The sequence below is a fragment of the Lampris incognitus genome, chromosome 15 (assembly GCF_029633865.1).
Source record: "Lampris incognitus isolate fLamInc1 chromosome 15, fLamInc1.hap2, whole genome shotgun sequence".
NCBI lineage: Eukaryota > Metazoa > Chordata > Actinopteri > Lampriformes > Lampridae > Lampris > Lampris incognitus.
In genome coordinates, this window is record NC_079225.1 from 22526586 (window position 1) to 22553902 (window position 27317).

The window sequence follows — 27317 nt, forward strand, 5'->3', positions numbered from 1 at the left end:
ATTGCCACAGTGTACTTGAAGTTATCAGTTGTCGTAGTCTAAGCTGGGAACGTATGACGTCCAAGAAATTTATTTTAAACCTTTTCCAAGGTCTTTCCTGGTTCAGAGCTGTGTAACTACTGCAGCAGTTACACAGCTGGTAACAGAAAAGGCCATAACATGGCTTTATTATATTAACACCGTGCTCTCCATCCTCTCTCTTGCATATATGTGGAAATAGATTGGGAACTCTGCATTGGGTTCACGCATTAACCCACATGCTTTCTCTGCTTGCACAAAAACACACAGCCCCAAAAAGATGCTTCATCCGCCCCTTTGTCCTTCTGGCTTCCCCTATTCAACCCTGCTCCTCTTCTGCAACATAAATTCCTCCTGTGTGCGTATGTGTGTGCATGTGCATGTGTGTGTGTGTGTGTGTGTGTGTGTGTGTGTGTGTTGTGTGTGTGTGTGTGTGTGTGTGTGTGTGTGTGTGGCTTTGATCTCGTACTGCATTCCCCTGTGGCAGTAATCTTAAAACAAAAAAAATTACCTCTGTAAAGGCACCAGGCTCCTTTTGGCTCTTGCAAGATACAACCGTAAAAAGGCGAATATCACAGTCAAAAATAAGACTAGCTGTATACATATCATATATGACCCCAGTGATAGAAATGCTAGAGATGCAGAAGCCAGGGTCACTCTTGATAGACTTTCTTTGACTTATTGTATAAAAAGACACATCTTGAAACCATTAGGCAGCACTGAGTCAAGAGTTTACAAGTATTCATCTTTGGCTTTTTAGTGCTGTAAAATACTGCTGCTCTGACTGCTCCTTTTGGTTTGTTCTCTCTCCATACATCTTTCTACAGTGTTGCCATCCACGAACCTCCGGGAGGATGGGAAGGAGAGTGAGAGAGCTGCAGAAGGCCAGCACGGGACGTATTCCACACCGCGAAGGAAGATAAAGATATTTGTAGAGACGTAAACGATGCAAACTACAGAATAAAACTAAAGCGAGAAGGGGGGGGTGAGCGAGAGAGAGAGAGAGAGAGAGAGAGAGAGAGAGAGAGAGAGAGAGAGAGAGAGAGAGAGAGAGAGAGAGAGACGAGTGAGTATTAAATTGGTGTGAAATGGTCATTTGTAGAGTGTGGCTAGTTTGTTGTCCAGAGGTTGATAGAAGTTCCAACAGGGGTAACTCTTGGGGTGGGGGTGGGGGGGTTCGATGCTACCCAGAGCCATGGGGTTTCTGCCAACACAAACCGTGCTCTCAACTAACAGCTCCCCACAATTGGCATGCTCTGGCCAGGGGGCTGAACTCTTGGCAGGCCGGAGGAGGGACACACCGGCGCCATGGTGATTCCTGTGACAGTTTATCTCCTCTTTCACCGTGATAGTGCTGTCAAAATAACTGCCAAGATACATAGCCAGTCAGGAACTGGTTGAGACCATGCTGGCCAATGAGTGGGCTTTCTGTGTGGGTCTCTGTCTCTCCCCCACCTTTGAAGGTTCTCTGGGTCCCAGGTTCCACAAACATACACTATCTGTGTATCATAGGGCTGCTCTCTCTCTCTCTCTCTCTCTCTCTCTCTCTCTCTCTCTCTCTCTCTCTCCCTCTCTCTCTCTCTCTCTCTCTCTCTCTCTCGGCGCAAATCCGCAATGATAAGGAATAGTTTTTTTTCCCATTCAGACATTTTAGTTATCCAGTAGACACTGCCTACTGTGTTTGACTTTATCTTGATCCTTTCCTTTAAACCATTTCCCACAAACGTGAGAAACAAATGGGCATTTAGAGCACGCTTCAGGTCTGCGCCGAGGACTCAAGCAGAACTGAACAGATTTGGGTCTTGTCAGTTCTTCGCTTTTGTTTAAGCGCCGTGAGGGGAAAGAAAAAAAATTCCAGGTGGTTTCGACACAGAAATAAACCCCCTCATCGTCACCCACAACGCTCCGGGTTAAGCCATTTGCTGGGAGAGCGCGCCATCTAACGACATCTTTGATAAATGATTCACAGGGTAAATAGTGTTAATCTTATTTTCTCGGCAACCGCTTTCATTTTGCCTAGACAGAAAATATACACAGCAGGCATTTCATTTCATCGCAGATTTATTTTTATGTTTTCTTGCTGTAGCTCAATTGTGGAATGAACTTGCCAGGTGCGTAATTGCGCTGTTAGCGTTATCTTGTGCTTCATGGGCTCAACAGTTCGCTGATCCTAATGGGAGCTATATGGGCTTGTTGTACGGTAATTTGTACGCAGCGTTTGCGTAAATACTATTACGGATTAGCTAATCGGACCTAATGTGCAGTTTTATTTCAAGACGAGAGTATAGAAAAAGTTGACGTTCCCTGACCGGGAATCGAACCCGGGCCGCGGCGGTGAGAGCGCCGAATCCTAACCACTAGACCACCAGGGACGCTCCGCCAGTAAAGAATAATTATATTTCTTAACCAATGAATACAGACCATGATGTTTTATTTTGTTTGTCAGATTACAAATTAGGTTGGTAACATTAGGTCGGTACACCTAGTCATAATCATATCATTAACTGTTTCGCTACCGAAGCGACGCTGACAAACGAGCGAGGTTAGCTCGTGAGCTAGCGAGAAGAACATAAGCTACTTATCTGAATGTAGCTTAGCTAGGCTGCCTGTATGACTGAAGAGGGCGTGCTGGACGCTTCCTCCTCTGACGTTAGCTTCAGTCGTGTCGAGGATGCACACAAGGTATGTAGGCAGTCTCGCCCGTCCTTGCGCGTGCTTTTACACTGAAATATCATTATTTTTTCTGCATCGTCATTTCTGTCGTCGCTTTAACACTAACGTGAAACTGCAATGCGCGAGTCGGAGTGCCTTGTTTTATTCGAGAGGGAAAAAAAGGGGCTGACATCTTAAAATTCTTAGACTCTTCCAGGTTGCTATTGTCCTGTAAACAAAGTGGATAGCATTGCTAGCTAGCGTCAACTGTCAAGCCGATGGACGGCTGGACCTGCCGCCTGCTGCGTTTTTGCATCGACCCCGCAGCGTTAGAGAGTCCCCGCAGCGGGGATCGCCTTGTTGTTGCGTTGCTACTGTCGCACCGCCAGAAGCCACTGACGGCTGTTTGTGTCGGTGCTCCAGGGTGCAGGGGAGTCCCACCGGGCGAGCTGGTGCAGACTGAGGAATGTAGGTGGGGTGGCGGTGCTTACATTTTGGCCTCTTAGCAACATGGTTAGCCGTCTGCCTGCTAACTGCTGGGGAGTTGACACGCTATTAAACCACGGTTGGCGCAGCCTGTGCGCCATGTAATTATGACACAAACGTAACATTTCAATTCAGTGTTTAGCTGAAGCCTAAAATCTCTCTGTTGACGCCATGGCCACCTAGTTTAGCCGTGATGCATCATGTTGGCCATGATGCGTAAGGGGCATGATGTTGATGTTTACCTCGGATGGACGCCCATGCTGAAGTCGGTGACGTTAAAGACACTGTTGGCGTTCTTAGACGGAATAGTGATTTATAATGTTTTTAGGTGGTCAATGTGATCACTTTGACACTTTGTTTTGTTTTAGTAAGGTGGGGCATTTTTTTTCCTCCTTGTTGTGGCCAGTTACTATAAACGGTGGATTGGCTCATTTTAGGATGCTTGCATCGATTTATGCTTAAAATGAAGATCAGTGGCGACACCATCATTCATTGTACTCCTATGAGCTTAATAGTGTTGTGACGCACCTGTTTGCCTGCTAATCTCCTGTTTCACTTACCCCTCCACAAATTATCTCTCTCTCTCTCTCTCTCTTTCTCCCTCGGTGTGCATATGTGTATTTGGATGCAGCTTTAGAAACCTGGCCTGATGGAAAAGAGAGAAAGGAAGCCGGGATATTTTGCCAGGTATGGGAGAAATTGTGTGTGCTCATGTTCTGAATTTGTAAGTGCATTTTTGTTATTGAGTCTATGAAGACAAACTTACGCTTCAACAAAATTGTGGGTCTTCATTCCTCTTTACCAGTATTGTGTTTGCCTAAAAACAAACCCACCTTATAATTGCAAATTTGTTTTTTTCCCTTGTTACTGTTTTATGATATCAAGACCTAACCAATAACATTACTGCTCGTTTAGTTATTATCTAATGTTTATCTAATGTGTTTATCTAATTTCCATTTTATTTCAATTGTTCTCTGAAATGACAATGTAGTACACTATCAGATAAAGCCGAGTATTTTCTTAAACACAGCATCTCCTCATCTCACTCACTGCTGGCAAGAACGCAAGAGAGCCCCGGTGGTATTAACGTCACAAATGTTCCATTATGGTGCTTGGTCATTTGTGCTCTGACGTTACTCGGTCAAGGTGTATTTAGTGATTATCATTGCCTACTTTTTCAGTCATGGACCAGAACTCCAAAGCCATCTGCCTGTATGGCTCTGCATACACCTGATTAAAAATATCAGAGGCAGTCACACGTAAAGAGCTTATAATGCACACGGGTCAACTTGGGTGGCGTTCACCCCTGAGTAGATTTTTTATTTTATTTTGTTTACATTATCACAACATATTATGCCTGGCAAAGGTGAGCAAAAGAGGCTTGTTACACAGAGAAGACTAACAAGAAATTGAAAGGTGATGGAAAGAAGCAGCGTCATCTCTCTCTCTCTCTCTCTCTCTCTCTCTCTCTCTCTCTCTCTCTCTCTCTCTCTCTCTCTCTCTCTCTCTTGCTCTCTGTATCCTCTTTCACATTGCACAAAAGACAAATATTGGGCATATCGTATAGCCGATCCAGTTACAGACAAATACAGTAGAATCATATTGACAAATTTAAGCACCATACTGCTGAGTCTGAAGCTTTATGCCCAGAGATTTGCATAAGTCAGAGACTGACTCCCCCTTAAGCCCCAGGCATAAATCATCGAGGTGCAAATCTTTATTAATTTAATTAGTTTATAGCTAAAAGCTGGTGTGGGCATTCTTGGAACGATTCTGTGGAAATGTTGAAAATGGTTGAGCTACTTTATAATCTGTTTATTGCCAACAGTCCCTGCACTAATGAGTACAGGACATTATCCATGTTCTGTTTAATAGATTCAGTTCCTGCCTGACTTACCTTGCCTCAGTAGTGCACCACAACCTCAGATGCGTCCTGCATTAAGATAATGATGCATTTGGGTGCTGGAAATAAGGAAACAATGCTTTCTCGAAAAATAGATGCCACCAAGCAAGGTAAATAGCTGATCCAATTGAGCAGTATCTCAAGCCAGCCAAATTGGATCCCATGCGGCTGGATGAACAGGGGCTTGACTGTGACTGGGATGTTTATGTCAAAAAAGCCCCACTTAAAAATGCACTATCGTCTAAAAGACAAAAATCCTTTGGAATATGAATAAAATGCATCTGTTTGTGGAGGAGTGACAGCCTGTCAAATACAGCAGCAGTGTAAGCTTTTTTACATTTTATCTATTTGATTGTGGTGTGTTTGTAGGAATTGTCAAAAAAAACACTCGCCTACTTTGAATAGAGATGACTATTATGGTCTTGCATCAATCAGCCAGTCATACTGTAAGGGTAGAACAAGTTGTAAGTGGGTTTTTATTGGGATTTTGGCTTCTGGGTGGGTTTGGGACGTTGCCTTGGGTAACAGCAAACCTGTGGGAGTGAGCAGCCAAACAAAGCAAGGTACAGGATGGATAAATAGGGTCCATTAAGGCTTCTACTAAAGGCCAACAGTTGACCATAGTGTGTCTTTATGAGAGAGGACAGAGTGAATATGTTGAGATTGAAGAAGTGTTCTGTCAAAGTCTTTTATCTGCAACCACAGTTAAACAGCTCTCTCCATGCTTCCACCATACACACCTCTTCCTATTTCCTGTCCCTGTCCATACAACATAGCACATAGGTCACTCTGGAATATTAAAAACACTCACACACAGACCTGCATGTAAGGAAACATTTAATCATAGGTCTAATTATTTTATTTTTTTTACAAGAGGAAATGGGTGATGGCTTCAATAATACCCAACCAATTGTATTTTCTTCAGCACAGGGCCTATAACCTTAAAGCTACAGTCCTGAAGTCATTTTTGTTTTACTGACTTGACACCTACGGTAGTATATAGTAACAGTTATCTGTGCCGTTGTGTCTGCAGCTTCCGCACCAATGAACAGTAATTTTCACAATTGATGTTGTTGGCTAAACAAGTAAAGGTCTTCTACAAGCTCGGTCGGCTATGTCTACTTGTTGGCCATGACTAAATTTCTTCTTCAAACTTGCCTCTACCTACCTGCGTTGTGCTTCTGCATTTTGCTTGTTTTTGTGGTATTGTTTTTTCCCTACTGGGGTAAGTCCCACCCGACAGCTGCAGAGGCGTTCATAATTTGAATGTTCTTAGATCTGCTTCTGTTTTAAAGAATAGGGGCATTTGGTTGCATGCAAATCTTCAGGATTGTAGCTTCTAGTGTTGTATGTGTTTATGACTGATGCACAGAATAACAAAGTTCCTTTTCAAGAAGAGGAAGCTGTTTAGAACACAGGTTTTCATTCTTGCTTGTTTTGTATACAGTACAGCTGTGCCTGGAATGGATAGACTGGCAAGGAAGTTCCCTTTATTACAAGAATGGGGTAGGGGGGGCAAAAATAAATGGGTGCATTCCTCAGCTGTAAATGTCTTACAGGGAAACAGGAGTGTGGTTTGGAATGCAGCTGCAGATTCCTCAGTTCCTTACCAGACATGGACCGCTTCGGTTGGGGTGTTTTGGAGAGTGACTTGAGGCTATAGGATGCCTGAGCCATGTGTGTCTGCAGCCTTATCGACCCGCTGTTGCTGTTCCATTAGAGTGCTAACTCACTGAAGACATACTTCTCTCTTACCGTGTCTTTATACTCCTCTACTCCAAGCACTCAAAGCCAACACTACCTAGCTATCACTCTCAGCATATTAAGTCTCAATTGATCTTATTTTCTGACAGGCCCATATCCACACTTGGGCCCAAGCATCCGTAGGTCTCGTAGACATTGCATTATCACTTTAAGTGCACAAAAAACCTGTAGATGCACTCCACTGTGCCATTTTGGCATGGTTTACTGCAGCGTCTCTTGTAAAGTAACTCTGACAGTGCAGAAATGCTATCAGTTAATCATTCCTGTTCCCATCAATGGTATATAAGAAGGAAAGGATGCCAACAGATTGACATGGATGCAGAGAAAATCCAAGTAAAATGGAACAAAGATATTTGATATCAAAAGCTTGTTTTTTCATACAAGACTAATAAGTTGTCACTGTTTTTCAATTTACAACTGGAAAATGTGTTGTTTTTTATAAAAGGCTACTTTTTATATTAAATTTACAGAGAAATTCTTCATGTATTGGAAACTCAGTTGATCCCAGCCCATATTGAGTGCCTAACTAAAACTGATTACTGACCAAGTCACTGTCCTGCCTAATGTTTAACCTATTTATTTTGTGAAAGACAAACAAATGGCTCTCATTTTGCATCCCATCAGGCTGAAAAGGCGGAAACAGCTTAAGCAGAGCCAATCAGAGAAGAGTGTGAATGAGCAGAATCCAGCTAATTCGCTTCTGAAGTCGTCCATCATTTCCTGCTCAGACATCCCAAATGCCACTGACCCCAGGGACAAGACCCCAAAGGCAGACCTGCAGAGAATAACAGAAAAGCCAACTGCAGGCTTAGGTAAGGCCTCTGCAAGTTATAATTTGCAGTGCTTCTTGCATTGAGGCCCTGAAGATCTTTTTGCCTGTTGTTTTGTTAGAGAAAATGTTGCTTGCTGTTGAAATTCAAGGCTTATGCCCATTCAGCCAAACTCCATGGGATTAGTAAGGACACTTGGGAAATGAAAAAAATTAGGAACAGTTGAAAGTGTGGAAATTCCAGATGCTTACATAACCTTCAAATCTGATGCAATCCCATACAGGCATTTCTTAAATACTGTGTAGAATCTGCAGTATTAGATATTTGAACATGACTGACTGAATATACCCTGAATAAGAATATACAGCATTTCTGTGTATTTCATCTTATTACTAACCTAAATTCTAGTTCTACTTAAGATAAGCATTTTAAGTGGAGCCTGTTACTTTTTGAGAATCACTGACATGCAACACAATGGCCGTCTCATTCTGTATTCTTCTGATATTTAATGGTAACCTTAATTTTAAACATGAAGCTGTATAGCTTCTGAGGTTCTGTCCAACTGATGCAATGATAGTTGTCTGTCTTGCTGTGCAGTCAGTCCTACAAAACCCCTACGTCTTTAGGGGCTCTTTAGAGATGGCTGGGATTGTTAACTTTTTGAATATTCTAGCTCTACAGATAATGGGTTTAAGCCTAATACCAAACCCAAAAATGGCTATTCTAATTGGTACACTGATAACCTTGGCTACTGAAATTGATTTTGTGCTTTGCATGATGCCTTGGAGCTACATGAATATTGCTGCTTTCGATTGATTTCCTGTCCAACGTTTTCTATCTGCCCAGTGTTTTGAGCTTTATCTCTCTCTAGCAGTTGTCGGTGGGTTGGTGGTAGCATAAATAGGCTTGATTGCTCATATGCTCACCAAACTTGTCTACTGACGGTGTTATTGAACTACTGTCGCCAGTACACTGGGTCAGCCAGCTGTGTAAACTCTGCAGTATGTGTTTTAGGAAGGCCACCCCATTGTTACTGGAAGCCCAGCATGGGCATCAAATCAAACAGGAGCCCCAGCTGGAGCAGAGTAGTGCAATTTTCTGCTCCAGATGAAGTCACCGACTCCAGTCTCGTAACTAGAATTATGATTATGACGTGCAACAGCTAAGCAAACACAAATACTTTCAGCTACCTTCCAAGATAGCGTAACTGTCCCCAGCATGCTATGTTACAAGATATTGGCAGGCTGCTACCCTCTGAATCCTATTTTGTGATGTGGAATTATAATTCGGTGTTGAGTATAAAGTGGGTGAATGAATTAACATTGTTTCGATATCGTTGTCAATGTGCAGTACGGAGAACGCTTAGCTGGAGTCTGGCTGTGTAATGCTTGGTCATGCCCTCTGTTTCCATGGCAAAGCATTGGAAGTGGGTTGTTGGAGAGGGTTACACTAATAACATCCGCATTTGTGGGAAGAAGAAAACGCTGACTACTGCAATAGCCAGCGTGTGTGTGTGTGTGTGTGTGTGTGTGTGTGTGTGTGTGTGCGTGCACCCACGCATGTGGTGACTGCTTTCAGTGTGTGTGGGATGTTGTTAATGCTTAAATAATTAAATAACGACAGCAGCATTGAGGCTAAAACCAATTAAGAGGTATCAAGCCCTTTCTTCTCTAAGTTGATTATTCTGTTGAAGGGATTTGATGGCCCCCAAAGAGGTGCTTTTAATATGGCTGAACTAATAAAATTCATATTTTATCTGCAAATAGTTGTCTTACCAAGCTTATATTGGATATTGTATTCACAGATACATTTTTATGGCTGTAAATGACTGGATTGTTTCCTATGCAGGCAGATATGTGTGACTGTGGACATTTCACAAGTGTCAGATGGAGAGGGCAGTACCGCCTCATTCCCACCGGTCCACAGTAGCTTATGATTTGAGTGAATACATTTATCTCTTCATTAGATTGCTCCTCCCTGAGCATATGTCTGCGCTCAAGTTGCTCTCTGTCTTCCTCTCCCTATCTCTCGTTTTCTTTCTCTCAGACAATGACTGCAAAAGTAACCATCAAGTTAGGAGGGAGAAGAGGAGGCCTCCGGGGACAGTGGAGTTCACAGTGAGTAATGCACACCACAGGGATATTCGCCTTTCACACTCTTAACCCCCTCAATGTCTGCTGAGTCACTCAGAATATACATAAAATGTGTGGATGAGAGATCCCATCAGAACTTTATATGGCATTTTCCTCCTTTATGCATAACAAATTGGTGTTTACTAAGGACTGGGTGTATTAAAGACTGATCTCCTAAGGCATCTGGGTAGCATAGCAGTCTATTCCATTGCCTACAAACATGGGAATCGCCGGTTCGAATCTCAGTGTTACCTCTGGCTTGGTTGGGCGTTCCTACAACACAATTGGCCATGTCTGCAGGTGGGAAGCCAGATGTCCTGGTCGCTGCACTAGCACCTCCTCTGGTTGGTCGGGGCACCTGTTTGGGGGGGAGGGGGAACTTGGGGGAATAGCGTGATCTTCCCACGCGCTACGTCCCCCTGGCAAAACGCCTCACTGTCAGGTAAAAAGAAGCGGCTGGTGACTCCACATGTATTAGAGGAGGCATGTGGTAGTCTGCAGCCCTCTGCAGATCAGCAGAGGGGGTGGAGCAGCGACTGGGATGGCTCAGTGAGTGGTGTGATGGGCCAGGTACAATTTGGGAGAAAAATCAAAAAAAAGAAAGAAAAAAAGAACTGATCTCCTGTTACAGGTTGGACCCAGTGATACCCTGAACAGCATTGCACTTGGATTCAACATCACCCCAAACAAACTGGTCCAGCTGAATAAGCTGTTTGCTCGCAGTGTTTACCCTGGTCAGGTAAGAGCATGACCATTGTGGTGAGCTACAGCTTCAGTTTTTTTCCATCTTTTTCTAACTGGCTGACATGTCTGCCTATCACATTTACAGAAGCTCTTCGTCCCTGATGTGAGTCATTCAGAGTCGGGCTCAAAGTCCCACAGTTCCTGCGATTATGCCTCCAAAAATGGCCCGTCAGAAAAGGAGTCACTTGTAAGTTCCACGCTGTTCGTAATACATATATTCATTATGTGTCGTATACGGTTCATATAGCCGTGATCATGTAAAGACCATGCAGCCTAGTTACTGAAAATACTAATGCTGGTCTGTTTTTTCTTCTGTGGTGGAAAGGTGGATTGGTTCAATTTGGTTTAGATTTGAATGCCTGTCCATGTTTGGGCCCTAGTATTGATCTAGTAGTGTTACAGGATTGAACACAGTTTTTAGTCAAACACTTTAAAGAGGATATTAATGGTTTCTTATTCTTGAAGATAATGTAGGTAGTTAATGGGATAAATTATTGTACGCCATTGTTTTAAGTTTCACACTTCTTGAGAAAGCGATGACACATTTCTTGTGCAGCTGTTGTATAAATACAGAGGAAACACTGCTATGACTATAATAAATAACTGGTGATCGGCAACATGGCAGACAACAGTGTACAATTAAGGCATGAATAATGATCAGGTTTTTGATCTGGCTCTTCAGGATGTTCTCTCGAACAGCAGATCGGCAAAGCCCATCCAGCGTGAGCTTTCTCCAGCCTCAGAGGATGATAGCCCAGCGACGGTTAAGTTCATTAAGATGAGCTGCAAATACTTCACTGATGGCATGGTGAGAAGTAGCAGTATGTACCCGTTCAACTGCAATGTCCGGTTACATATCAAACAACGAGCTGCTAATTGATGCAGCTTGGAAGGTTGTGGACTTTACAACTAGATGCTGTATTGTTTAGTTTGCTGAGCTTTGACGTCTCTGGCTTTGGTATTTCATCTGGCAGGGTGTGGTGGGTGGTGTGATGATTGTGACACCCAACAACATCATGTTTGACCCCCACAAGTCCGACCCCTTGGTGATCGAGCACGGCTGTGAAGAGTACGGCCTCATTTGCCCCATGGAAGAGGTAGTCTCCATTGCGCTCTATGACGACGTATCACGCATGAAGCTGAAGGACGCCCTGCCATCGTAAGGAGCCCTGACCAGCTCTGTCTTCTTGATTAAGAGTTTCCCAACTGTTTTCCCCCCATGGTTCTTAACTGTTACTTAAATCCCCCTCCACTTTGTTCTTGCACAAGTTCATGTACTGTTTCGTGCTCCCTTGACTGTGTCAAACTGTTTCATATTCTGGTGGCGCACTGGTTAGCATGGTCGCCTCACAGCAAGAAGGTCCTGGGTTTGAACCCCGGGGTTCTCCAACCTTGGGGGTCATCCCAGGTTGTCCTCTGTGTGGAGTTTGCATGTTCTCCCCGTGTCTTGGTGAGTTTCCTCCAGGTGCTCCGGTTTCCTCCCATAGTCCAAAGACATGTAGGTCAGGTGAATCGGCCGAACTAAATTGTCCCTAGGTGTGATTGTGTCAGCCTTGTGATGAACTGGCGGGTTGTCCAAGGTGTCTCCCTGCCAGCCGCCCAATGAATGCTGGGATAGGCTCCAGCATCCCGCGACCCCGATTGGGATAAGCGGCTTTGATGATGTATGTATGTTTCTTATTCTGAGAGGGATTAAAACTGTTCCCTTTTACCCGTTTACAAGCCCACTCCTAACTCTCTACATGCATCTTCATTAATTTAGTTGGATTTTGTTCCCAAGACAATTTTTGAAGTGACATCAGCTTTCATGAATTCAGTCTTTATTTTTCCATTTCAAGTTATTTGTTTTCCGTAACTCTTTCTGTTTCCAAGTAGTTCGCTATTTTGCCTCACCTTTGTTCTGTCATCTTAAGTTACTCCCGATTTTGGTTATTTATTGTTTCTGTTTATTTTATGCCTTTTTTCCCCCTTATTTCCCCCCCCCATCTTCATTTGGGGGTGTGGTATGTGTGGTGCACCGTGACCCCACAGAGACCTACCCCAGGATCTCTGTCCTGTGTACAGGCCCGGGGAGTGGGAGCAGCTGCCCTCAGAACATGACCTCAACCCCTTCAGTCGCTACGAGGCGCTGGATCCTAAACGGCCTATTGTCCTCGATGACATAGACTCTGCCCTCTCAGATACGGGTAAGAACAATATGTAATTTTCTGATTTCTGACAAAGAAAATTCATGTAAGATAAGTAGAAATTTTTCGATCATTTCAGTTACAGCTACCTGCTAAAGATTTGCATGCAAACTGAGGTCCTTTTTGATACTCTATTGCTGGTGTATTTAACACACCAGCTAATCTACAAATCTACAAATCATGAATGCTTAATTACAGTTAATGGCTGCTGTCTCATAGGACTTTCTCTGGAAAAAATATACCACACATGCAGTTGATATAAAAATTCTACACATCCCTGTTAAAATGGCAGGTTTTTGTGATGTAAAACAATGAAACAAAGATAAATCATCTCAGAGCTTTTTCCACTTTTTTCTTTAAATTGCAACCTATCTACTACTACTGCTTTCTGCTGCTCCCGTTAGGGGTTGCCACAGCAGATCATCCGTTTCCATCTCTTCCTGTCCTCTGCATCTTCCTCTGTCACACCAGCCACCTGCATGTCCTCCCTCACCATATCCATAAACCTCCTCTTTGGCCTTCCTCTTTTCCTCTTCCCTGGCAGCTCCATATTCAGCATCCTTCTCCCAATATACCCAGCATCTCTCCTCCACACATGTCCAAACCATCTCAAGCTCTCCTGCTTTGTCTCCAAACTGTCCAACTTGAGCTGTCCCTCTAATATATACACTACCGTTCAAAAGTTTGGGATCACCCAAACAATTTCGTGTTTTCCATGAAAAGTCACACTTATTCACCACCATATGTTGTGAAATGAATAGAAAATAGAGTCAAGACATTGACAAGGTTAGAAATAATGATTTGTATTTGAAATAAGATTTTTTTTACATCAAACTTTGCTTTCGTCAAAGAATCCTCCATTTGCAGCAATTACAGCATTGCAGACCTTTGGCATTCTAGCTGTTAATTTGTTGAGGTAATCTGGAGAAATTGCACCCCACGCTTCCAGAAGCAGCTCCCACAAGTTGGATTGGTTGGATGGGCACTTCTTTGAGCAGATTGAGTTTCTGGAGCATCACATTTGTGGGGTCAATTAAACGCTCAAAATGGCCAGAAAAAGAGAACTTTCATCTGAAACTCGACAGTCTATTCTTGTTCTTAGAAATGAAGGCTATTCCATGCGAGAAATTGCTAAGAAATTGAAGATTTCCTACACCGGTGTGTACTACTCCCTTCAGAGGACAGCACAAACAGGCTCTAACAGGTACTATTTAATGAAGATGCCAGTTGGGGACCTGTGAGGCGTCTGTTTCTCAAACTAGAGACTCTAATGTACTTATCTTCTTGCTCAGTTGTGCAACGCGGCCTCCCACTTCTTTTTCTACTCTGGTTAGAGCCTGTTTGTGCTGTCCTCTGAAGGGAGTAGTACACACCGGTGTAGGAAATCTTCAATTTCTTAGCAATTTCTCGCATGGAATAGCCTTCATTTCTAAGAACAAGAATAGACTGTCGAGTTTCAGATGAAAGTTCTCTTTTTCTGGCCATTTTGAGCGTTTAATTGACCCCACAAATGTGATGCTCCAGAAACTCAATCTGCTCAAAGAAGTGCCCATCCAACCAATCCAACTTGTGGGAGCTGCTTCTGGAAGCGTGGGGTGCAATTTCTCCAGATTACCTCAACAAATTAACAGCTAGAATGCCAAAGGTCTGCAATGCTGTAATTGCTGCAAATGGAGGATTCTTTGACGAAAGCAAAGTTTGATGTAAAAAAAATCTTATTTCAAATACAAATCATTATTTCTAACCTTGTCAATGTCTTGACTCTATTTTCTATTCATTTCACAACATATGGTGGTGAATAAGTGTGACTTTTCATGGAAAACAAAAAATTGTTTGGGTGATCCCAAACTTTTGAACGGTAGTGTATGTATATATATATATATATATATATATATATATATATATATATATATATGTGTGTATCCTGATATACTCGTTCCTTTAAATTGCAGCCTATAAAAAGTGAAAAACAAAAATTTTAGGGGTAAAAAAACAAAACAATAAAAGTACAATAAACTGGTTGCATAAGTGTGCACACCTCTAAACTAATACTTAATTGAAGCACCTTTTGATTTTATTACAGCACTCAGTCTATTTGGGTAAGAGTATCAGCTTGGCACATCTAGACTTAGCAATATTTTCCCACTCTTACTCGCAAAATTTTTCTAAATCCATCAAATTGTAAGGGCATCTCCTGTGCACAGCCTTCTTCAGGTCACCCCACAGATTTTCAGTTGTATTCAGGTCTGGGCTCTGGTTGGGCCATTCCAAAACATTGATGTTCTTTTGGTGAAGCCATTCCTTTGTTGATATGGATGTGTGCTTTGGGTCGTTGTTGTGCTGAAAGGTGAAATTCGTCTTCATCTTTCTAGCAGACACCTGAAGGTTTTGCACCAAAATCAACTGTTATTTGGAGCTATTGATGAGTGCCTCCACCTTGAGTCACTGTTGTAGTACTCGAGTCCAGGACTTGTGACTCAGCTTGGACTTGAGTACTGGGGGCTCGAGACTCGACTCGGACTCGAGGTTTAGTGACTTGACTACAACACTGATGTGTGTGCACATGCTTGCGAGTGCATTGTGTCACAAAGTAAATAAACTCCCTTTGAAATGGTGACAACTGTGTCATTTCTTTTTTAATGTAGACCGTGTTTATTTGTATATCAGCTTTTTTACGGTGCCAGAGTGGAGCACTGGAGCCCATCTTGGAACTCGACTCAGACTCAACCTTGATGACTCGGACTCAGGTAATGGGGACTTCACTCGGACTCGAACACTGGGGACCCGAGACTCGACTCGGACTCGAGGTTTAGTGACTCGACTACAACATTGCCTTGAGTAAAGCTCAAGTTCCAGCGGAAGAAAAGCAGCCCCAAAGCCTGATGCTGCCACCACCATGCTTCACCATGCATGGGTCTGGTGTCCATTTGGTTGATGTGCTGTGTTGTTTTTACACCAAACAAGCCTTTTGGAATTATGGCCATAAATTTCAACCTTGGTCTTATCAGACCATAACAACACATTTTGTCACATGGTTTTGGGAAACTGGATGTACCTTGCAAAATTTAGCTGGGCTTGGATGTTTTTTTGTGTGAAAAGGCTTCCGTCTTGCCACCCCAGCTCATAGCCCAGACATATGTAGAATAAGGGAGATTGTTGTCACATGTAGGGAGCAACCAGTACTTGGCAGAAGTTCCTGCAGCTCTTTTAATGTTGCCGTAGGCATCTTGGCAACCTCCCTGACTAGTTTTCTCCTTGTCTTATCAATTCTGGAGGGACGTCCTGTTCTTGATAATGTTACTGTTGTGCCATATTTTCTCCACTTGTTGACGATTGTCTTCACTGTGTTCGATGGTATATACTAATGCCTTGGAGATTCTTTTGTATCCCTCTCCTGATCGATACCTTTCAACATTGAGATCCCTGTTCATGCTTTGTAAACTCTTTGTGAACCATGGCTTTTGTAGCTGGATGCAACCAAGAAGATGTCAAGAAAATTCTACAGGAACAGCTGAACATTATTTGGGGTTCATCACAGTCACGTTAATTGATGGCAGCTGTATATTAGCTACTATTTAAGATGAGTTTGAATGCAGCTGATTCATTCTGAACACACACACATCCTCGATGATAACAGGGTGTGCACACTTATGCAACCAGGTTATTTTAAGTTTTTTATTTTTCTTTTTTCCCTAAAGTGTTTCTGATTATTTTCACTTCATTTTTATACATTGCAATTTCACAGGAAGGGTGGAAGAAGTTCTGTCATAATTTATGAGTTTCATTTTTTTTACATAACAAAAACCTGCCATTTTAACAGGGGTGTTTAGACTTTTTCTATCCACTGTGTCATTTTACACCCCCACCTAGTCGCCAAAATGTAAAAGAATAAATAAGAAAAAAGCAGGTAGTGGCAAGTTTGAGAGGTGCAAAGTTGTTGTGGTTAAAAAGCAGATATGGCACACCAAGCTTGTACAAGACCTTTCACAACAGGTAGACCATTCAAAACTCAGGTCCAGCCCTGGTTTAATTTGTTTTTCTTCTTCTTCCACAATAGGGAAAGTGCTGACACAACAACTCCAGTGACTCTTGAGCCTTGGTTTAGTGAAACATCAGTGCAGTTACCAGTGTCACTATAGGTGTCGATAATTTAAAATGAGACAATTATCTTCAGGATTGTAGCTTTAAGTATGAGAGGGAGAAAAACAGGTTTACAACTGCAAAACAAAAAGTGGTAGTGAGTCTTTACAGTTTTCACATCAGTGTTGTATCCCAAAATGTTGCATTTAAAGAGATTAAATTTCAGGCATCCGGGTAGCATAGCAGTCTATTCCGTTGCCTACCAACACGGGGATCGGTAGTTCGAATTCCCGTGTTACCTCCAGCTTGGTCAGGCGTCCCTACAGACACAATTGGCCGTGTCTGCGGGTGGGAAGCCGAATGTGAGCACGTGTCCTAGTCGCTGCACTAGTGCTTCCTCTCGTTGGTCAGGGCGCCTGTCCAGGCGGGAGGAGGAACTGGGGGGAATAGCATGATCCTCCAACGCGCTATGTCCCCCTGGCGAAACTCCTCCCTGTCAGGTGAAAAGAAGCAGCTGGCGACTCCACATGTATCGGAGGAGGCATGTGGTAGTATGCAGCCCTCCCCGGATCGGCAGAGGGCGACTGGGACAGCTCGGAAGAGTGGGGTAATTGGCTGGGTACAATTGGAGAGGAAAAAAAAGGGGGGGGGGGGTGTCCAAAAAAAAAAAGAGGTTAAATTTGCAATAATAGGTACACGAAATGAATCACTTGTTTTACGTTGGCTATAAAGACCTTCACAGTTAATTCAAGTTTGAATGAGAAAAGATCCAAAATAGTTCAGTTGTCAGCTGGGAGGGAAAATAAATGCAAATCCCACGCCAATAGTAGATAAAGTTATTTCTCCCACCATGGAAGATAACAAATCACTTCTTAGAAGTTTTTGTCTCTTCTATGGTAGCCAAGTTATGAAAGTAGCTATTAAATTTTCAAATCCCCCTGCTAAACAGTGAACATGAAGTATGAGTACCCCTCTCTGTCTTATCAACATCAGCTAAATATAAAATATTTTAGCACATGCTCATGATGTTCCTGGTTTATCCTCCAAATGGCAGGGAGTGCAGGTGAGCAGACTGAGAAGTCTCCCTCTGATGAAGGCTTCACGGAGCTGGAGCCCAGTGTCAGTGGGAGCACTGAGGAACCGGAGGGGATGTCATCCAAATTGCACAGCGCCAACAGCGGGGATCAGCAGGAGCTTTTAGGACCCAGTCACCTCAGCCAGGGAGACTCCCAGGACAAATACCCTTCTAATCCAGTGCAGTTGTTACATCAAACAAAAAGGAAGCTGGATGAGGAGGAGGATGAGGGTGTGGCTCAGATCAGCTCCACTGAAGATGGAGAGTCACTACAATCTTCATTAGAGACTGAAAAACCAGGTGACGCACACGATAAACCTACAAGCCTGGAGGTTAATGAAACCAAAGATGTGAAATCTAAGGGGACCGATGAGTTGGTGAACGATATACGCAAACTCACTGGCGACACACCAGCGGACCAAAACAGGAAGTTTAGTCTGAAAGAGCCTCCAGAGGTTGATGGCAAATCTAGTCTTCAGGTATCGTGTCTTGCAGCTGAACAACAGAGTGGTCCAACCAAGGATGACGAACTGAGTGAGGAGGAAAGGCGGAAGAAAAACTACGAGACAGAGGTTAAATCCTGGCTGTTGCAGAGGATGCAGGCACCCATAGAAGGTGATTATTCTAAATCTCTGAATATTTGAAATAGATATTTGCGTAAAGTTAATTTCACAATCTGTCACGGGGCATTTCAAATGTCAACTGAAAGAATTATTTCAGAATTCTGTCAGTTTAAATCTTAATCCAAGTTTAACCACAGTCAAATCTTGACATTTCTCTCATTTTGTGTTTCCCATTTGTTATAGACATGCTTCTGTCTTCGGAGGAAAAAAGTAAGAATCCTCCCATGTTCCTGTGCTTTAAAGTAGGAAAGCCAATGAGGAAGTCCTTTGCTGCTGGAAGGACCTCCAGCCCCGTTCACTCATATGGGGGCCGGGGAAAGCAGCCAGAGTACTGGTTCGCTGTGCCACAGGAAAGGTGAGAAAGCAACAACTGAAAAATAAACACAAACAAAATGTGTTTCAGATAATGCACACACTGCTTTATAATGCAGCAGTGCAACCAACATTATGTGGATTAAGAGTCTGAGGCTTTAGTCTGGAAAGGTCAAAGTTCGTTGCTCATTAAGGTGTTTTCTCATGTACCCCTCTACATGTATGTTCCAGGGTGGATCACCTGTATGCATTCTTTGTCCAGTGGTCCCCAGAAGTGTATGGGAAGGATGCTCGAGAGCAGGGCTTTGTGGTGGTGGAGAAAGATGAGCTGGACATGATAGATAACTTCTTCAGTGACCCTGCGTCTTGCAGCTGGGAGGTGAACTCAGTAGAAATGGACAGTCTTTTTTTTACATAGTCTGTTCTGGGCTTTGCTCATGTTACAGCCATGTAAAATAAATTTACCAATTCTTTAAAGGCATACTAAGTAGGATTCCCTCCCCTGAAATAGCATATATTCATCCATTGCTTATGGCCCATTAGTAATGTGTCAGAAGAGACCCTGCCTTCTTCCTGTGTTTCTTGTTTGCCAAATGTTTGGTATATTTCTGAGTGTCAGCCTTTTTGGCAGTGGGTCTGTCAGTTAATGCCTGCGTAACTAATGGCCAAACAGTATCTTGGTAGCAACAACTAGGCTTTTGCACTTTGGTCAAGTTTTACTGACATCATTGAATTGGCTTTATTTATGAATTTGACCATGTTTTGTTTAGATAGTAAGGCTTTTGTCGTATTAATTTGGCTACTATAATGTAATTGTCTGTCCTGCGATTTTGCTCCTAGATCATCACCATTGATGAGGCCAAGCGTAGGCAGAGTTTTGGCAGTTATGAGGGAGAATTGTGTGTGGAGACACTGCCTATACTCAGTGATGCCAGTGATCTGCTGCAAGACACACAGATTGAGAAGGTAAAACCTAAACCTACTTGCACTTTGGCCCTAATTAAGATAAATCTACCCACTCACTGGTGAGGAAAATTTGCCAGGTAAATAAAGAGCAAGCACAAACACACAAGCCAGTTCCCCACATTGTTATCTGATTGTCCATCTTTGGTCCAGCTGGCCTGCCGCTTGCCGGCCCGTGTGCAGGGCTACCCCTGGAAACTGGCCTACAGCACTGTGAAACATGGGACCAGCCTGAAGACCCTGTACAGGAAGCTGGCAGAGGTGGACAGTCCTGTGCTGTTGGTCATCAAAGACATGGACAACCAGGTATGTATTGAAATGGCTCTACACGCTGTGACAAATCATTTGAGAAACTTGTCACAAATAGTTTTCTTTTTTAAACTTTGTTCAGAGGTGCATACATTTTTTACACAATTCAGCAAAGTTGCACTCCCACCACTGCTGGAATCAACTAATGATTAATGATAACAACCACAATGACCCATGGCCCTATCTAGTATGGTTAGTGTTGTGAATAGTGATTTATAATCCGCTTTTATTGGATACTAAGCCACAACCTCCTGATGAACCTTGTGTTTTAAGTTTTTAACAACTCATTCGGTTATACTTTATTTTAGGGGGTTGGAAATTACCTAGTAATTTCCTAGTAATAAGAAGGTCCTGGGTTCAAGCCCCAGGGTAGTCCAACCTTGGTGGGTTGTCCCGGGTCATCCTCAGTGTGGAGTTTGCGTGTTCTCCCTGTGTCTGCGTGGGTTTCCTCCGGGGGCTCCGGTTTCCTCCCACAGTCCAAAGACATGTAGGTCAGGTGAATTGGCCATACTAAATTGCCCCTAGGTATGAATGGGTGTGTGTGTGAGTGTGTGTGTGTGTATGTATGTATGTGTGTGTGTGTGCGCGCGCGTGCGTGTGTCTGCCCTGTGATGGCCTGGCAGCCTGTCCAAGGTGTCACCCCGTCTGCCACCCAATGACTGCTGGGATAGGCTCCAGCATCCCCGTGACCCTGAGAGCAGGATAAGTGGTTCAGATAATGGATGGATGGAAGGTGGTAATTATCATGTAATTTCTTAGAAATAAGGTTGAAATTACCTTGTAATTTGGGTTAGGGTTAGCTGTAAAATTACCAGTAAAAACTACCACCTTATCCCTAGGAGATTACAAGGTAATTTCAACCTTATTTCTAAGAAATTACGTGATAATTACCACCTTATTACTAGGTAATTTCTGACCCCCTAAAATAAATTGTTGCCACTCATTCATTTAACTATACTCAGTTCTCTTTTACATTCACACACAGCTTATGCATTACACAGAGTTGCTCGTGGGCACATTTGCCAAGGAAAAATAGCCAGTTTATATTTAATTAACTCTGATCCCTATGTCATTTATCACCTTTCCATTTAGGTGTTTGGGGCATTCTCCACACATCCTTTCAGAGTGAGTGAGCACTGCTATGGCACAGGAGAAACGTTCCTCTATAGCTTCTGCCCTGAGATCAAGGTTTGCACTACGTACCATTTGCGATTTTTGATTAGCGCATTTTGACAATTCTGTAATCTCAAAGGACCAGTTTAAAAATGTTGTTTGTAAAGATACAAACTTTGTTTCACACATGGCAAATTCAGACATTTTGCTTTGTACTGTTAGGTGTACCGCTGGACAGGGGAGAACTCCTACTTTGTGAAGGGGAATACAGACTCTCTGCAGATGGGAGGAGGAGGGTGAGTAGATAAACTATAAACTCTGTTACCACCCTGTTATTCCGAAAGTCAGACCCAGTTTAAAGGAGGTCAAACATTCCACAGTTATCACAATAGAAATTCAGTCCAAGAGCTTGAAACAAAATTGGCATGTTAGCTCATTTTAGCCTATAATTAAACAAAGACATTTGTGTTTTTAGAGGAGATCAAGTCGTAGAAATGTTTTACATGTGCAATTTCATGCTTAAACTGTTACTTTTTAAATTTTTAAGACAAAGTTATCTAGTTTGACTTGCCTATCTTTGTGCATGCAGCCAAAAAAGTACCAACATTAATAGGATCATCTTACAACCTCTATCAAAACCTAAAACCTGGATTTTATGTATAACAAGAAAATCTTACTGGTAAATCTGAAAGAGGTATATCTATTATTAACCCATTTGAGAAGGATTAACCGCCCCAAGATTTCTCCTCTTGCTCATTTGACCAAACAGTCCCAGATGGTATTGTGTGCAACTGAAAGGAAATGTTGCCAACGTTGTAACTAAGCCCTCTTCGGATATGACATCAGATGGTCCTTCTCAAACTACATACTATGGGGAATGGCCTCTGAAAATTTCAATTAAGCTGAAAACTTGTGAAATCCAGTCTTAAAAACAGCATGTTTATGTAACCAGTTGTTGTTTTATCTGCAACAAAATAAGCAAAATTCTTCTTTTTTTTCCCGTTTGGGACTCCTTTTTTTTTATTGCTTGCTATCAAGATGGCATCCAAACCTACAGAGATTGCCCAAGGGAATAATTCTAGTCCAACGTGGAGCAAAAGGATCCCTTCTAATCAGACAAACATGTTGTATTAGCAGTTCTAATAGTGTTTGCATTGTAGACCTGCTATGAGAAGGTTTGGACTTTGGCAGCCACCCTGTGGTCAAAATCGGTTACAAAACACCTTCCTCACTGCAAGGATCTACAGTCAGCCTCTGGTAGCTGGTGCATTTGTTTTGGAGAGGAGTGAGAGATGTAGTAGTGTTCTGGAAAAACACCTTTTAAGTAGATATAAAGCAATGTGGTAATGTATCTCTAATTGTGGCTACTTATCCCGTCTGCGCTGTAAATAATTTTATCTGATTCCATGTGGAATCTCCCCTGGACACAAGCATTTGGAATCATTATATAACAATATTTAATCTTCTCGCTGATGGTCTCATTTGCTTATGCTGGTCATATGGCGGCATCAAAAGTGAATTCAAACTACTAAATAAACAGCGAAAAACTCCTTTTAGCATCCTTAAATAAATTAGTAAAGATGCTGCATTAGGGCATGGTAATTCCATTGCAAAGGATGATGATGTTTCTTTCTTTTCTAATTGAATTTTTTAATTAGAAAAGTGTGCAAGGATGAAAGTGCATGTTGCACAGTGAAATTTAGAGAATGGATTTATTTAAATTTCAAAATACATTTTAGTGTTGTGACCCTTAAAGGGGAACATGCAGTTCATTTTAAACATGACAATTCAAATGCCAAGTGCATTAGGGCACTTCATTTTGACTAACAATAAATGCACAAGTGAAAAACACTGCAATAATTAGATTGATTTTTCAAATTTACATGATAATTGTGTTAAGACTCCAGCCCCTCTCCAGGAATTTGGTACCAGAGCCCATGCTATGTGTGGAGGTGAGCCCAACTATATCTAGTTGGTACTGCTCCACCTGCCGCACCAGCTCAGGCTCCTTCCCTGCCAGAGAGGTGACATTCCACGTCCCGAGGACCAGTCTGCGATGCTGGAAGTCAGCACACCCCGGTCCCCGCCTTTGCCTGCCACCCGGCCTGCATTGTACCCTACCCCAATGTTCATCCCTGTGGGTGGTGGGTCCACAGGGTGAAATTCAGAGGTCACGATGACCCTCGCCTATGGTCATGAGCTTTGGGTAGTGACTGAAAGGGTGAGATCACGGATACAAGCGGCTGAAATGAGTTTCCTCTGTAGGGGGTCTGGGCTCAGCCTTAGAGATAGGGTGAGGAGCTCGGACATCCGGAGGGAGCTCGGAGTAGAGCCGCTGCTCCTTCGTGTTGAAAGGAGCCAGTTGAGGTGCTTCGGGCATCTGATTAGGATGCCTCCTGGGTGCCTTCCTTTGGAGGTTTTCCGGGCACATCCAACTGGGAGGAGACTCTGGGGTAGACCCAGAACTCGCTGGAGGGACTACATGTCCAATCTGGCCTGGGAACGTCTTGGGATCCCCCAGGAGCTGGAGGGCGTTGCTGGGGAGAGGGACATCTGAAGTGCCCTACTTAGCTTGCTGCCACTGCAACTCGACCCCAGAGAAATAGCTGATGATGAGATGAGATGATAATTGAACTGTAAATATGTGCTGCATTAGTTTTAATGGGGTTAATGTGAGGAGAAAATATTCAGTGAAAACTTGTTTTTTTGATCAGCGGCCTTACTGTCTCATTCATTGTGTACATGCAAGAAGGTGATGCATACCAAGGTGTGTTACAGACTCAGAGTGCCAATGTCTACACACACTTTAGCTTCATTGTTGATAAGTGACTGGTGCATAACTCCAAACTCTATTAAAGTTTCTCTATTCCCTCTGTCTTCACCACTCTCTCTTCCTCAGTGGTCAGTTGGGGCTGTGGCTGGACGCTGAGCTGTACCGGGGCACCACCAACTGCTGTGCCACCTTCAACAACCAGCCCCTCTCGACCCAGCAGGACTTCAACATCCACAGTGTGGAGGTCTGGACCTTCGAATAGTTCCAGTGGCTCGGACTACTTCTACTTTCACTCACCTCTCCACAAATACAACCTTCGAATCCCCAGTCTGTATACACTTATAGGAAATTACCAAAGTTACCCAGCTATCCGCTAAAATTTCTGTGAGACATGACCAAGAAAGGGAACTGTAGCTTGTCTGTTCCTGTTTTTTTTCTGTCTCGACAGGCTGAACAGTTGAACTTGCCAGATTGAAAAAGAAAATGCAGTCCTCTGAATTGTTCTCATTCGGCTGGCGTCCCCATTCATAGCTCATCATCCTTGCTGTTATTAAAGCTAGAAATGAACTGCTTAGTTCATGGTTCAGAGGCAGATGTCTAGGTGAATGTGATTTTACAAGGGGGTATCCCTGTAGATGGGCTGGCATGTTCATCTGGTTTGTTGCCCCCTGAGAAGGATGGAAGTATGAGGAAATGTGAACTGTTCTGTTTCCTCTTGCCTCATTGCTCGCATTAGACATCCCATAATGCCTCCAGCTATCCCAATATGCAGGCTGCCTTACTGCACCATGCTTTTTGGGGAGAAGAAAGGGAATACGAGGGCATGAGAAGGGCTGCTTCAGAACCTGTGGCAATGAGGGCTTAAGAACCCGGTCTGCTGACATTACTGTCAGTTTAAAAAAAAGACCACCTTTAAATGTCTACAAAAAAATAAGGTGCCCAGGCTGTAGACTCGACTGTGTATAACTGATTGTTTATGTAATGTCTGTGACTGGCAGTATACAGTAATGTTGACTGAGGATAAAAGGTATATACGATACCATTTTCTGATATACAATGAACTTTTATATAAGGAAGAGGAATTAGAGGAGGATTTGACGTGGTTCTTTTGAAATTTCAATTCTCTAGCTACTTCTGCATATCTTCCCAGTTAAACCTCGAACTGCAGGAAACGGAATAATTGTTTACAGCAAGAAGCGTCGTACTTTCCCTGAGGGCAGTCTTGTGCTCGTATTCCAACTCGTAGGTTGACAAGATGACAATATATACTATTGCATGTCCTCATTACTGTATGTGACTTTTAATCCCATAACCACACGCAGTTTAAAGCAACTGGTTAGCCAGGAAGGTAGATTTCAAAGAGGTGGTTTGCAAAATAACCAAATATTTTGTTTTTTGATTTTATCATTTGTTCGGCGGGTTTGATATTTTATATAAGATTTGAGAGTTTTATTTTTACATGATTTGTTTTTACAAAGAATGTTCCACTTTTTTTTTAAAAACGCTTTTAACTTTTATTGATGTTTTGCTGAATGTTCTGCTCCGTGATTTCACTAGTGAAGAGATTGATGCATCCTAAAAAGCACTAGAGGAGTCTGAAGAAACTGGTTTTAATATTGAATTCTTATCTTACCCTGAGTAATTCTTTTTTTATCTTCATTAGTTCCTTTTTATTTCAGTGTGGTCATCGATGTCAGAAGGCTCTAACTAATATTAACAGGATGTCTTTGCACTACAGCATTTTGGTCCATCTCAATAATTCTACATATGAGCATGACCTCATTTAATTAACTCAATGTTTCTTCAATGTAAAATGTTCACTGAATGTTATTTGATCACTATTGCATAAGGGAATCTGTGTCTTGCACAACAAGCGGTCCTCTTATTTTAACGAATGGAAAAAGGGAAATTATGTCGAGTCTCGATGCACTCTAATATCATGCCACTAAAAGTGCAGTTGCTCTACTAACATTGAGAAAAACTAATGTTTATTTATATCCTGTGTGTAAATCTTGGAGCTTACACACACTTGTGCATGGAAATGCAAAATGGAAAATGTTGGACACCACTGCTATATCTGCCATACTGCTCACTAATGCCAGGTATCGCTTCGTGTGAAAATGAGCTCTGTCTTAGCCGGTCAGTGTTTGTAACTGTGAACGCTCCTTAAGTATTATTTCTTGTTGGTCTGAAACTGCCCTATTCTGTGATATCACTCGAAATATTTATTGTGTTGTTATTGCTACCACATTTAAACCCAAATAAATATTAAATACATACATATGAAAAATGCCTGATTTTATTTATCACCATTACTTTTATATATTTTGTGTGTGGGGGGGGGTTCCATGCCAACTGTTCCTTAAAATAAGGAATCGCTCCTTATTATATATCTATATACACTCACTGGCCACTTTATTAGGTACACCTTGCTAGTACCGGGTTGGACCCCCTTTTGCCTTCAGAACTGCCTTAATCCTTGGTGGCATAGATTCAACAAGGTACTGGAAACATTCCTCAGAGAGTTTGGTCCATATTGACATGATAGCATCACACAGTTGCTGCAGATTTGTCGGCTGCACATCCATGATGCGAATCTCCCGGTCCACCACATCCCAAAGGTGCTCTATTGGATTGAGATCTGGTGACTGTGGAGGCCATTTGAGTACAGTGAACTCATTGTCATGTTCAAGAAACCAGTCTGAGATGATTCGAGCTTTATGACATGGCGCGTTATCCTGCTGGAAGTAGACATCAGAAGATGGGAACACTGGTCATAAAGGGATGGACATGGTCAGCAACAATACTCAGGTAGGCTGTGGCGTTGACACGATGCTCAATTGGTACTAAGGGGCCCAGAGTGTGCCAAGAAAATATCCCCCACACCATTACACCACCACCACCAGCCTGAAGCGTTGATACAAGGCCGGATGGATCCATGCTTTCATGTTGTTGACGCCAAATTCTGACCCTACCATCCGAATGTCGCAGCAGAAATCGAGACTCATCAGACCAGGCAACGTTTTTCCAATCTTCTATTGTCCAATTTTGGTGAGCCTGTGCGAATTGTAGCCTCAGTTTCCTGTTCTTAGCTGACAGGAGTGGCACCCGGTGTGGTCTTCTGCTGCTGTAGCCCATCTGCCTCAAGGTTCGACGTGTTGTGCGTTCAGAGATGCTCTTCTGCATACCTCGGTTGTAATGAGTGGTTATTTGAGTTACTGTTGCCTTTCTATCAGCTCGAACCAGTCTGGCCATTCTCCTCTGACCTCTGGCATCAACAAGGCCTTTTCGCCCACAGAACTGCCGCTCACTGGATATTTTCTCTTTTTCGGACCATTCTCTGTAAACCCTAGAGATGGTTGTGCGTGAAAATCCCAGTAGATCAGCAGTTTCTGAAATACTCCGACCAGCCCG

General features: G+C 42.9%; 1 protein-coding gene and 1 non-coding gene across 2 annotated transcripts; one reads left to right on the top strand and one right to left on the bottom strand.

Moving 5' to 3' along the window:
• Positions 1-2318: 2318 nt before the first annotated feature.
• trnae-cuc (transfer RNA glutamic acid (anticodon CUC)) lies at positions 2319-2390 on the bottom strand. Its single transcript has one exon. It is a non-coding gene; the product is annotated as a tRNA-Glu (tRNA).
• Positions 2391-2677: 287 nt separating this feature from the next.
• LOC130124990 (nuclear receptor coactivator 7) lies at positions 2678-26186 on the top strand. Its single transcript, XM_056294389.1, has 17 exons — positions 2678-2700; positions 3788-3843; positions 7448-7635; positions 9640-9710; positions 10357-10464; positions 10555-10656; positions 11152-11277; positions 11444-11628; positions 12501-12655; positions 17790-18425; positions 18617-18788; positions 18977-19124; positions 19586-19711; positions 19862-20014; positions 21110-21205; positions 21353-21426; positions 24030-26186. The coding sequence occupies exons 2-17, from the start codon at positions 3806-3808 to the stop codon at positions 24163-24165; spliced, it is 2514 nt and encodes an 837-aa protein (XP_056150364.1). The 5' UTR covers positions 2678-2700; positions 3788-3805; the 3' UTR covers positions 24166-26186.
• Positions 26187-27317: the final 1131 nt, after the last annotated feature.